The 13684-nt window shown below is 43.1% G+C and overlaps 1 protein-coding gene and 1 long non-coding RNA gene across 4 annotated transcripts in view; one reads left to right on the top strand and one right to left on the bottom strand.

The window, feature by feature from the left end:
* The window catches only part of HHIP (hedgehog interacting protein), a 95463-nt gene extending 94341 nt beyond the window's left edge, over positions 1-1122 (bottom strand). For all 3 annotated transcript variants that reach the window (XM_060012093.1, XM_060012094.1, XM_060012096.1), the window contains exon 1: positions 356-1122. In XM_060012093.1, the coding sequence (XP_059868076.1) occupies positions 356-634 (279 nt within the window). In that variant the 5' untranslated portion in view covers positions 635-1122. The remainder of the gene's footprint in view (positions 1-355) is intronic.
* A 3496-nt stretch (positions 1123-4618) lies between these two features.
* LOC132425313 (uncharacterized) overlaps positions 4619-13684 on the top strand; it is a 29698-nt gene continuing 20632 nt past the window's right edge. The window contains exon 1 of the long non-coding RNA XR_009519416.1: positions 4619-4783. This is a non-coding gene — a long non-coding RNA (uncharacterized lncRNA). The remainder of the gene's footprint in view (positions 4784-13684) is intronic.

Below are 13684 nucleotides of genomic sequence, written 5' to 3'. Positions count from 1 at the left end.
CTTCATTTACAGTTTTACCGCAACCAATGCCCGATTCGATCCAAAACACACTGTTAATCGCGATTCTTATAAAGTATTTACCCAGCCCAGAATGCGGGTACCACAGAAGCTTCTCTTTTCTGAGACAGGCAGTTTTGCACAGCATCCCGACCGGAGACTCTTGGGGGCGGGAGAGGTATCTGCGCACCCCAGAGGAACACACAAACGAATCACGCTAGCGCTTTAGAAAAGTTATCGAAAAGAACTCCCCAGAGAAGTTTCGCCCCTCTTCCCGTCACCAGCACTGCCGGAGCCACAAGGCACCCCACCCAGCCAGTATGCCAACCTCGCAGCTGCGAGGCGGGTGCGTGCCTACCTTGCTATCCAGGCGCCCCAGCCCGGGGCTGTCACTCCGCAGGCAGCAGGACAGCCGAGGGTAGAAGCCACCGCACAGCATCTCTCCCCCACTCAGCAGCTCCAGCTGGGACATCATCCGCCTATCTCTCCTTTTCAGGCGCTTCGGAGGGTTCCCATTCAGGCACCTTCTCCTCCTCGCTCCGCTCCCTTCGCTTCTTTCCCCAAACTTAGCATCTCCTTCAAAGAAGCCCAGAGCCACGGCTAACAGCAGCAGCTTAAAAGAGAGCATCTTCAGCATCGCCTGCCCCGCGCGGCAGGGGCTGGGCGCGGGAGGATGGGGGGGGAAGGCCACTGCCCAGCAGGGGCACTAGGGCGCAGCTCCAGGAGGAGGCTGCGGGGCGGCAGGACACTCGAGAGGCAGAGAGAGGTGGCGGGGGCGAGAAGATGTAGAGCGATGCAACTTTGCAAAAAATAAAAGACGAGGCGATGGGCCCAATGCCTCAGGGGAGCCCGAGGACCGAGATAAAGTGCGGTTGACACCGTTTGCGGTGGTGCCAGTGTCAGTTGGGTGGGGGGCTTTCTGCTGCGGCTGAGGAGTGGGAAGAGGGAAGGAGTTGGAAGAGGAGGTAGAAGAGGAGGAGAAGACGGCCACAGAGGTTCACTTGTCCGTGTAACGGGAGTTGTTTAGGTGAGACAGTAGTAGCAGGAACAGAAACGGCGGCGGCGGCGGCGGCGGCGGGGCAGGCGGAGGCAGGGCCAGCGCTGGGCTCTAGATGATGCTGAGGTCTCCTCTGCCGGCGGCTGCAGCTTCTCACACAGCCTCTCATGTTTCGTTCCCTCTTTTCTTCTTCTTTTTAACTAGCGCGCGGGGAGGTGCTGCCACCGCGCGCCCCTTGACGTCACCGCTGCTCGCGCGCCCCCGCCCGGGTTGGGGGGAGGGGAGGGGGCGGCTCCGGCGGCCTCCGGGGTGCGGTGGGGAGGGGCCGCGGGCCGTGGCGGCGGGCGGAGGGGGAGGGCCCGGCGGAGTCCTCGGAGCCAGCCTGGAGGGCGCGGGACGCCGCGCGCCCGCTTGGCCGCGCCGTCCGGGTGGGGGCGTGCACGGCCCTGGTCCCCCCGGCCGGCCCGCCTAGGACTGGGACGCGGCCCGGTGGCTCCCCGCCCGCTCCTCGCTCCTCGCGCAGCCCCTCCGTGCGACCCCGGCCGTGAGGCGGCCGCGCTGAGGCGCCGAGAGAAAGTGAGTAAGAGAGGGCTGTGGGAGGCGAGAAGGGAGGGGAGCCTTCCAGGGCCTCCCCTGCCCCGGTCCCTGTCCGCGCCTCTCCCGGGAGGGAGGATGAGCCGAGTGGGCTGGAGTTGGCGGGAGGGAGCTCTCCGGCCCCTTTCCCTCCCCTGGCCCGCTTGGACTCCCCCAGACCCCGGTGATTTCCAGAGTGAAGCTCGAGCCGCTAAAAATCGTCCTGGGGGTCTGATTGAGAGACGGGGGCAACAGCCCAGATGCTGCAAGCCGCTGAGTATGTGGAGGTGGTTTGAAGACTGTGCCGAGAAGATGTAGCCATCCTTGCCTAAGTCCTGCGCGCTCTTGGAGTGGCACAAGCGCGTGTGCGTGAGGTGGGGTGTCGGGGCCTCCTGGAAGGGTTGCTCTCGCCTGGGTCCTGGGCGGGCTGGCCCCGGACGCCCCGTTCGAGGGCCCCACCTGTGCCCTGGAACTTAGCCGGGCCCCGCTGGTGCCTCCCCGGGAACGCAGGAACGCAGGTTCCCCTGCCCCAGGTGTAGGAACGGAGAAGAAGCTGGCCATGGAATCAGCATTCATTTTAAATGGAAAAAAAAAATCCTGGGGAGATTTCCGCAGGGGTGTAAACACAGAGACATCAGCTCTGGACGAAGAATTATTAGTAGGTTTGCAGGCGTCGATGAGCGGGATGCGCGCTACGTATCCCGGGAACCTAAATAAGTTAAATAGCTACCCCCACCCCCGCTAGACAAAGTCTGCGCAAAGAAGGTGTTTCTAAAGTGATTTGTGCCTTATCAAGAGTGGTGACTTGGCATTGATTGGATCCCCGCAAGTTGGCATCAAGAGGAGTCTCTGTGGGGTTGCATCACAAAATGTGCTTTCTGCCCACTTGAGTATTTAACAGGGGAGCTGACTTTCTGGTAGATGGGTTCTGAAGAGGAGATAAGGCCGTTTCCTCATTTTGGCAATGGAGGAACATTCACCATATTTGGATTTGCTTCGCTCTTCAGGCACAGATTTCACCAAGCTGATGTAAAAGTTGGTGACCGTGGGTGTGGATAGCTGATTAAACTACTTATTGTTAACGTGGTCGCAGTGGCTAGATAAGGCTTCTGCCCCTTTCTCTTCCTGGGCCTGGATTTGCTAGTGGAGCTAGGTTTTTCCCAAAAGAGGTGACAGATTAGAATAGCTGAGAAGAATCTGCTGAGATATTCAGTCCAGACCTGAGCTCATTGTAGGGCCCCTATGACTTACTTAACATTTCTCCCAGGGGCCGTTGTATACACAAGACTTCTGTATGCTTGTGATCGCAAATGCTTCTTCTGATCCCACAGACTGCTTTATCTGACATTCTTCCTGCTTTGAAGACTTTTTAATATAAAGAAAATCATAGAGCTAGAAAGACTTTAAAACTTTAACCTCTCATTTAATAAACAAATCTATAAGTGAATCCCATCGAGATTATATGACTTGTACAATCTCATCTAATTAGGTAGTTTAAAAACCAGGGGCCCAATCTAGGTTGCTTTCCACCATCTAAAGCTTTATTCCCAAACACCAGTTTTACATTGTTTTTCCAAAATAAAAAAAAATCCTTTAAAAATTCTATTTCAGTGCTATGAGCTCCCACCCCAAGTGATGAATTCATCTTAGTTTTGGAACAGGCCTTCCTTATGGTTCATACTTAAAGACTAAGGACATTTAAAGGTAAATTAATTTTGGTTTTAAAAAATTATGCAGATGTTATGAACTGTGACCCTAAGTTAAAGATATAGAGTTTATGAACGATTACTGAAATGAGACAGACTTGTTCCTTCTTGATCCATGGGAGCTAGAACTGATCCCATCTGCTCTTCATCACGCCAGTCCATAAATCGGGTCACTGATGAGTTAGCTGCATTTATTTTCAGCGCCACTGATAGAAGTTCCAAATAGTCACTAAGCAGTGTTATACAAGTGAACTAACTTCCAATTCGTTTTTTGCAGAGGGAAATTGCAAAGCTCATCTACAGCCAGATTGACAGCATATTTCTTTTTAGGAATCAAGAATCAACACTGGGCTATTTCCTAAGATTAAACCATGAAAGCCCACTTGGAGGCTGCATGGCCATCTGCACACTTGAACCTGAAAAATGGACTTTTTCAATCGGGGAGATCTCCTTCAGCTAAATCATCAGAAGTGGTGAGAAGAAAAGACCCCTACCCAACCAACCTCCTCCAGACAAATTAAATCAGTCTAGCAAGGAATGGAGCTGTACAAGGGTGGCCAGAACACCATCTTCTGCTTGCACCATCACTGAGCTCTCCCTGTAGGACTGCCACCTACATGCCGGTTGCACCCAGGGCAAGGCATCCAGCTGTGTCAGGGAATGGGAGCTGAAGGCCTGCTCCACTCACCAAGCTGAGTTTATTGGTGCATGGCCGTGTCTGCCCAGATGATGTGGCTCCTTTTTCTAATCTGCACCAATGCACCCTGTATGGGCTCGTGGCATGTCTGACCACCCCGCTCCCATATCCCAGTCCTACCCGGGATTCTATTCCTTACCTCCATGGATTCAAGATTTTCATGAACACATTAGGTTTCTTGCAAAAGATGAAATATTTGACCCAAATTGAAATTAATTTCATAGGTAAAGCTCAAAGTATTCCATAGATGTGAATTACATATGTATATATGCATATATAAACAGTCATGTAGATATACATGGTCTGTGTATCAGAAGTTAGCAAAACTTAAATTTGGTAAATGTTTAAAATAAAACGAGTTTGGATATTCAAATTGGTTTTATATATGGATTTCTGGACTTCACAGAAATATGTGCTATTTAATTCTATTTCAACAAACATTAAGCACCAGCCACTGTGCTAAGCGATGTGTACCCAGAAATGAAAAGTAGTACAAACACCCTGCCTCTAGATAGCTAATAATCTAGTAAGGAAGACAATCTAGTAAGGTCACAAGTGAACTTATGATTGAATAATTACGGTAAAGGCTATGAAAGAAATGCTAAGATGGAGAATAACAAAGGCACATCCATTTCAGATTAAGTGACTGGAAAAAGCCTGTCTGTGAAAATGACATTTCAGCTGGGACCCAAGGATGCGCTGGAAGGAGTGTATGAAGTGACTCCTCCCTGCCATTTAAAGTACAGAAAAAAGAATGAAATCATGCCATGTGCAGCAACAGGGATGGACCTAGAGATGATCATACTAAGTGAAGTAAGTCAGAGAGAAAGATAAATATCATACGATATCACTTATATGTGGAATCTAGACAATAATACAAATGAACTTATTTACAAAACAGAAATAGACTCACAGACATAGAAAACAAATTTATGGTTATCAAAGGGGAAAAGGGGGGAGGGATAAATTAGGAATTTGGGATTAACAGATACTACTATATATGAAATAAATAAACAACAAGAACCTACTATATAGCACAGGGAGCTATATTCAATATCTTGTAATAACCTCTAATGGAAAATAATATGAAAAAGAATATATATATATACACATGTATATTCATGTATAACTGAATCACTTTGCTGTACACCCAAACCTAACACAACACTGTAAATCAACTATACTTCAATTTAAAAAATTAAAGTACAGAAACAATTGAATTCAGAATAGAATATGATACATTTAAGGGAAAGCACAGATAACTAAGGAAGCACAGATAACTAAGAAAGGAGAGGCTACAGGCCAAACTCATAGGGTAGTTTATAGACTCTAGGAAATTAATGAAGTTATATTCATGCATTTGTCATTTCCTTTTGCAAGTACCTTATCCTCATTGATCTTTGTCTCTTTCTTTAAATCCTGGCTTTTCACTCAACTTCTAGGGATTTTAGTTCGAATGGCATTTCAGCCATTGATTCTCACCTAATCACTTATTTTCTTTGTTTTCATTTGTGCATTGTTAACGGGAATTGAGGTTTTTTCTTCATCCGTGGGAGCTGAATATCCATGCAGTTGTGAACTCCATGTGGGCAGGAATTGCATTTCCTTGGTCACTCCAGCACAATCTCGACAGTCTCATTCAGTCGCATGGTATAGCGCCGACCTCTGGATAAATGCTGCTGACTGTCCAATCCTGTTTGAATACTTTTTAAAGGTTTTAAATAGAGGAAACATTTGCATTATAAAAAATTTTAATTGTTAAACAGGAGAGAAGACGCACTTAAAGTGCAGTCTCACCAAGGAATTTCAGGAGACATTGTTACCGAAGTGTGAGTCCACCAAGGAAGGGCAGCCAATAAAGTTAAAGAATAAATACACATCCTTTAAAAACTAAAGACTGGGGGCTTCCCTGGTGGCGCAGTGGTTGAGAGTCCGCCTGCTGATGCAGGGAACACGGGTTCGTGCCCCGGTCCAGGAAGATCCCACATGCCGCGGAGCGGCTGGGCCCGTGAGCCATGGCCAATGAGCCTGCGCGTCCGGAGCCTGTGCTCCGCAACAGGAGAGGCCACAACAGTGAGAGGCCCGCGTACCGCAAAAAAAAAAAAACAAAAAAACTAAAGACTGGTTACAGTTCAGGTACGCTGATGACAGTGGTAGGGCTGCTTGTAGGGGTTTTTCTGTAGTTATTCAGTCTTTCTTTCAGAAGTTGACACCTGCTGGGTGCCAGATCCTGTTCTGGGTGCTGGGGACACATCAGAGAGCAAAATTTCTTTCATGGAGCTCGTGTTCCACTGGAGAGGCAGATAGCAAGTAGCTTGAGAGTATGCCAGAAGATGATGAGTGCTGTAGGGAAAGGGGGTCATGGGGAAAGTGTGCAGGGGTTGAGCGAAATAGTAATTTTATATATAGTTGGCCGTCTGTATCTCCAGGTTCTGCATCCGGGAATTCCACTAATTGCCATTGAAAATATTTTTAAGAAATTCCAGAAAGTTCCAAAAAGCAAAACTTGAAGTTGCCATGCCGGCAACTATTTATATAGCATTTACATTATACTGAGTGGTATAAGTAATCGAGATGATTTAAAGCCTGTGGGAGGATGTGCATGTGTTATATGCAAATACTATGCCATTTTGTATAAAGGACTTGAGAATCTATGGATTTTGGTATCCAGGCATCCTGGAACCAATCCCCTGTGGATACCAGGGGTGAGTGTACATTGTCAGGAAAGGAGTCTCCTGAGGTACGGGCAGAGACTGGGGCATAGATACTTGGACAGAGGCTTGAAGCAGTGAGCCTCTGCTCACTTACAAACATGCATGCGAATGTCTGTAAGCACAGGGAACAGCAAGTCAAAGGCCATAAAACAAGCATGCTTGGTATGTTTAAGGATTAGCAGAGAGACCAATGCAGCTGGAGCCGAGTGGGTGATAGAGGAAATGACAAGAAATGAGGGCAGACAAGTAGCCGGCGTCCCGCATTGCATAGGATTTTATAAACTATGTTACAGACTTCGGCTTTTCCTCTGAATGAAATGGTTATCACTCTGGGGTCTTGTCAGAAATAAAGAAATTCTATTTATTAATTAATTGTTAAATAAAGAGTAGCTATTTCCTATTTCCACAGAGCAAATTAAATATAAGGAATTAGTTAAATGGGTATTGGGAAACTGAAAAAGGGAAAAAAGATTATTGAAGTAAGATAGCGATTGCAGGAAGCAGCTCCCATCCCTGGGAATTGGGGGACAAGGGGAGTTGGGGTTACCAAAACCTAGAGGCTGACTAAAGAGCCCTGGTGGAACTGTGGAGACGCAGTCGTTGCCCAGCTGGTGTGGATACCTCCCAGATGGTGACATGAAGTTGATTATGGGCGTGCTGGGAGAAAACAAGACTGGAACCAACTGCTACTGACAGGATGCATTAGTTTCCTAGGGCTGCCATAGCAAAGTACCACAAACTAGGGGGCTTAAAACAACAGAAATGTATTCTCTCACAGTTCTGGCGGCCAGAAGACTGAAATCAAAGCATGGGCAGGGTTGGCTCCTTCTGAGGGAGAATCTGTTCTGGGCTTCTCCCCTAGTTCTGGTAAGCTCGGGAGTTCTTTTCTTGGTTTGTAGATGGCGTTCTCCCTGTGTCTTCACATCATATTCCCTCCAAGCATGTCTGTCTCTGCGTCCATATTTCCCCCTTTCATAAGGACACCAGTCATGTTGGATTAGGGTCTACTTCATCTTAACTCACACAACTGCCAACACCTTATTTTCATTTAAGGCCCCATTCAGAGGTACTGGGGGTTAGGACTTTAACATCTATTAGGGGGACACAATTTAATTCATAACATAAGGGGTCATCACTGGGGGGATGCAGACAGGAATGGCAAGGAAGGTGCCTTCCAGCTTCCCTCCTGTGCCTTGTCTTAGGTCAGGCTGCCAATAAACAGAGCTCAAGGCAGAGATCCTTGGCCAATTAATTTATTGAAAGAGTACTCTTAGGGAAGGAGAGTGAGGGAAGCAGGATAAGGCAAGAGAACAAAGCTAAGTAAGGATGTAAGCTGGAGACTACCTTCAGTCTGATCCCACAGGGGCCTCTAGAGCATGAATTGCACCACAGAATTGGTCCCAACTTGAGGCGACGGTGAGGTGGGGTGGAATGATTTTTTTTAACCCACGTATCGGTTATTATTTGCAGGTTGCCCCCTAGGGAGACACAAGCCCCCAGGTAGACAGGTCCCATTCTGCCAAGAACAATGCTCTGGAGAAGCGACAGCTGTGAACTCTAGTAGCCTATGTTTTTCAAGGAATTTGTCCATTTCATCTGTTGACATAAAGTTGTTCATGATATTGCCTTGTTATCCTTTCATTCTATAGAATCTGTAGTATTGTTACTTCTCTTATTCCTAATATTGACAGTTTGTGCCTTCTGTCTTATTTCCTGATCAATGTGGCTGTAGGTTTATCAATTTTATTGGTTTTCTCAAAGAACCAGTTCTTCGTTTCATTAATTTTCTCAAATGTTTTTCTGTTTTTTATTTAGTTGATTTCCCTTCTGCTCTTTATTGTTTACTCTTTTCTGCTTACTTTCGGTTTAATTTGCTCTGATTTAGCCAGTTTCTTACAATGGAGCCCAAGGTCATTAATTTGGGACCTTCCTCTTTTTCTAATGTAGGCATTTAGCAATATACATTTCCCCCATAGTACTGCTTTTAGCCACATCCTACAAAATCTGAAACGTTGTGATTTCAATTTCATTCAGTTCAAAGTACTCTCTAATTTCCCCTTTGAGTTCTTCTTGACCAACAGGTTATTTAGAAGTGTCCAGTTGCTTGGGGATTTTTAAAAAGCCTTTCTGTTGATTCTAATTCAATTCCATTGTAGTCAGAGAGCATAATCTCTTAAAATTTTTTGAGAGTTCTTTATGGGTAGGAAAATGGTCTATCTTGGTAAACATTCTGTGTACAATTTTGCTGTTGTTGAGTGGAGTGTTCTATAAATGTTGATTAGGTTGATTTGTTATATAGTGTCATTCAGTCTTCCATCTTTACTGAGTTTCAGTCACTTGTTCTATCAGTTATTGAGAGAGGAATAAATATTGACAGTTCTGAATGTATTAGGGATTTTCCTGTTTCTTCTTGCAGTTCTTTCAGTCTTTGTTTCCCTTTCATTTTGAAGCTCTGTTACTGAGCACATAAGCATTTAGGACTGTTGTGTCTTCCTCATGAACTGTTCCTTTTGTCATTATGAAATGTCTTTCTTTATCCTTGGTGATAATCTTTGTTCCAAAATCTACTTTCTTATTAATATAACCACTCTCCCTTTCTTTTGATTAGTGTTAACATATTTTCTCCCATCCTTTTACTGTTGATTTATTTCTGTCTTTATATTTCAAGAGCGTCAATTGTAGGTAGCATATAGTTGGGTTTTGCTTATTTTTGTCAATGTGATAACCTATGACTTTTTTTTTTGTACAATTAACAATTTACATATTTATTGGAGTATAATTGCTTTACAATGTGTGTTAGTTTCTGCTTTATAACAAAGTGAATCAGTTATACATATATATATGTTCCCATATCTCTTCCCTCTTGCGTCACCCTCCCTATCCCACCCCTCCAGGCAGTCACAAAGCACCGAGCTGATCTCCCTGTGCTATGCGGCTGCTTCCCACTAGCTATCTACCTTACATTTGGTAGTGTATATATGTCCATGCCTCTCTCTCGCTTTGTCACAGCTTACCCTTCCCCCTCCCCATATCCTCAAGTCCATTCTCTAGTAGGTCTGTGTCTTTATTCCTGTCTTACCCTTAGTTTCTTCATGACATTTTTTTTCTTACATTCTATATATATGTGTTAGCATACGGTATTTGTCTTTCTCTTTCTGACTTACTTCACTCTGTATGACAGACTCTAGGTCCATCCACCTCATTACAAATAGCTCAATTTCGTTTCTTTTTATGGCTGAGTAATATTCCATTGTATATATGTGCCACATCTTCTTTACCCATTCATCCGATGATGGACACTCAGGTTGTTTCCATCTCCAGGCTATTGTAAATAGAGCTGCAATGAACATTGTGGTACATGACTCTTTTTGAATTATGGTTTTCTCAGGGTATATGCCCAGTAGTGGGATTGCGGGGTCATATGGTAGTTCTATTTGTAGTTTTTTAAGGAAACTCCATACTGTTCTCCATAGTGGCTTTATCAATTTACATTCCCACCAACAGTGCAAGAGGGTTCCCTTTTCTCCACACCCTCTCCAGCATTCATTGTTTGTAGATTTTTTGATCATGGCCATTCTGACTGGTGTGAGATGATATCTCATTGTAGTTTTGATTTGCATTTCGCTAATGATTAATGAAGTTGAGCATTCGTTCATGTGTTTGTTGGCAGTCTGTATATCTTCTTGGAGAAATGTCTATTTAGGTCTTCTGCCCATTTTTGGATTGGGTTGATTGTTTTTTTGATATTGAGCTGCATGAGCTGCTTGGATATTTTGGAGATTAATCCTTTGTCAGTTGCTTCATTTGCAAATATTTTCTCCCATTCTGAGGGCTGTTTTTTGGTCTTGTTTATGGTTTCCTTTGCTGTTCAAAAGCTTTGAAGTTTCATTAGGTCCCATTTGTTTATTTTTGTTTTTATTTCCATTTCTCTGGGAGGTGGGTCAGAAAGGATCTTGCTGTGATTTATGTCATAGAGTGTTCTGCCTATGTTTTCCTCTAAGAGTTTGATAGTTTCTGGCCTTACATTTAGGTCTTTAATCCATTTTGAGATTATTTTCGTGTATGGTGTTAGGAGTGATCTAATCTCATACTTTTACATATACCTGTCCAGTTTTCCCAGCACCACTTATTGAAGAGGCTGTGCTTTCTCCACTGTACACTCCTGCCTCCTTTATCAAAGATAAGGTGACCATATGTGTGTGGGTTTATCTGTGGGCTTTCTATCCTGTTCCATTGATCTATATTTCTGTTTTTGTGCCAGTACCGTACTGTCTTGATTACTGTAGCTTTGTAGTATAGTCTGAAGTCAGGGAGCCTGATTCCTCCAGCTCTGTGTTTTGTTCTCAAGATTGCTTTGGCTATTCAGGGTCTTTTGTGTTTCCATACAAATTGTGAAATTTTTTGTTCTAGATCTGTGAAAAATGGCAGTGGTAGTTTGATAGGGATTGCATTGAATCTGTAGATTGCTTTGGGTAGTAGAGTCATTTTCACAATGTTGATTCTTCCAATCCAAGAACATGGTATATCTCTCCATCTATTTGTATCATCTTTAATTTCTTTCATCAGTGTCTTATAATTTTCTGCATACAGGTCTTTTGTCTCCTTAGGTAGGTTTATTCCTAGATATTTTATTCTTTTTGTTACAATAGTAAATGGAAGTGTTTTCTTGATTTCACTTTCAGATTTTTCATCATTAGTGTATAGGAATGCCAGAGATTTCTGTGCATTAATTTTGTATCCTGCTACTTTACCAAATTCATTGATTAGCTCTAGTAGTTTTCTGATAGCATCTTTAGGATTCTCTATGTATAGTATCATGTCATCTGCAAACAGTGTCAGCTTTACTTCTTCTTTTCCGATTTGGATTCCTTTTATTTCCTTTTCTTCTCTGATTGCTGTGGCTAAAACTTCCAAAACTATGTTGAATAAGAGTGGTGAGGGTGGGCAACCTTGTCTTGTTCCTGATCTTAGTGGAAATGGTTTCAGTTTTTCACCATTGAGGACGATGTTGGCTGTAGGTTTGTCATATATGGCCTTTATAATGTTGAGGAAAGTTCCCTCTATGCCTACTTTCTGCAGGGATTTTATCATAAATGGGTGTTGAATTTTGTCAAAAGATTTCTCTGCATCTATTGAGACGATCATATGGTTTTTCTCCTTCAATTTGTTAATATGGTGTATCACATTGATTGTTTTGTGTATATTGAAGAATCCTTGCATTCCTGGAATAAATCCCACTTGATCATGGTGTATGATCCTTTTAAAGTGCTGTTGGATTCTGTTTGCTAGTATTTTGTTGAGGATTTTTGCATCTATGTTCATCAGCGATATTGGTCTATAGTTTTCTTTCATTGTGACAGCCTTGTCTGGTTTTGGTATCAAGGTGATGGTGGCCTCGTAGAATGAGTTTGGAAGTGTTCCTCCCTCTGCTATATTTTGGAAGAATTTGAGAAGGATAGGTGTTAGCACTTCTCTAAATGTTTGATAGAATTCGCCTGTGAAACCATCTGGTCCTTGGCTTTTGTTTCTTGGAAGAATTTTAATCAGAGTTTCAATTTCAGTGCTTGTGATTGGTCTGTTCATATTTTCTATTTCTTCCTGACTCAGTCTTGGCAGGCTGTGCATTTCTAAGAATTTGTCTATTTCTTCCAGGTTGTCCATTTTATTGGCATAGAGTTGCTTGTAGTAATCTCTCATGATCTTTAGTATTTCTGCAGTGTCAGTTGTTACTTCTTTTTCATTTCTAATTCTATTGATTTGAGTCTTCTCCCTTTTTTTCCTGATGAGTCTGGCTAATGCTTTATCAATTTTGTTTATCTTCTCAAAGAACCACCTTTTAGTTTTATTGATCTTTGCTATCTTTTCCTTCATTTCTTTTTCATTTATTTCTGATCTGATCTTTATAATTTCTTTCCTTCTGCTAAATTTGGGGTTTTTTTGTTCTTCTTTCTCTAATTGCTTTAGGTGGAAGGTTAGGTTGTTTATTCGAGATGTTTCCTGTTTCTTAAGGTAGGATTGTATGGCTATAAACTTCCCTCTTAGAACTGCTTTTGCTGCATCCCATAGATTTTGGGTCGTCGTGTCTCCATTGTCATTTGTTTCTAGGTATTTTTAAATTTCCTGTTTGATTTATTCAGTGATCACTTCGTTATTAAGTAGTGTATTGTTTAGCCTCCATGTGTTTGTATTTTTTACAGATCTTATCCTGTAATTGATATCTAGTCTCATAGCGTTGTGGTCAGAAAAGATACTTGAAACAATTTCAATTTTCTTAAATTTACCAAGGCTTGACTTGTGACCCAAGATATGATCTATCCTGGTGAATATTCCATGAGCACTTGAGAAAAATGTGTATTCTTTTGTTTTTGGATGGAATGTCCTATAAATACCAATTAAGACCATCTTGTTTAATGTATCATTTAAAGCTTGTGTTTCCTTATTTATTTTCATTTTGGATGATCTGTCCATTGGTGAAAGTGGGGTGTTAATGTCCCCTACTATGAATGTGTTACTGTCAATTTCCCCTTTTATGGCTGTTAGTATTTGCCTTATGTATTGAGGTGCTCCTATGTTGGGTGCATAAATATTTACAATTGTTATATCTTCTTCTTGGATCGATCCCTTGATCATTATGTAGTGTCCTTCTTTGTCTCTTGTAATACTCTTTATTTTAAAGTCTATTTTGTCTGATATGAGAATTGCTACTCCAGCTTTCTTTTGGTTTCCATTTGCATGAAATATCTTTTTCCATCCCCTTACTTTCAGTCTTTATGTGTCTCTAGGTCTGAAGTGGGTCTCTTGTAGACAGCAAATATATGGGTCTTCTTTTTGTATCCATTCAGCCAATCTGTGTCTTTTGGTGGGAGCATTTAGTCCATTTACATTTAAGGTAATTATCGATATGTATGTTCCTATTCCCACTTTCTTAATTGTTTTGGGTTCGTTATTGTAGGTCTTTTCCTTCTCTTGTGTTTCTCGCCTAGAGAAGTTCCTTTAGCAG

The sequence above is a fragment of the Delphinus delphis genome, chromosome 5, assembly GCF_949987515.2.
Source record: "Delphinus delphis chromosome 5, mDelDel1.2, whole genome shotgun sequence".
Taxonomy (NCBI): Eukaryota; Metazoa; Chordata; class Mammalia; order Artiodactyla; family Delphinidae; genus Delphinus; species Delphinus delphis.
The sequence above is the reverse complement of the archived record's forward strand: the minus strand, read 5'-3'. Positions and strand labels throughout refer to the sequence as shown.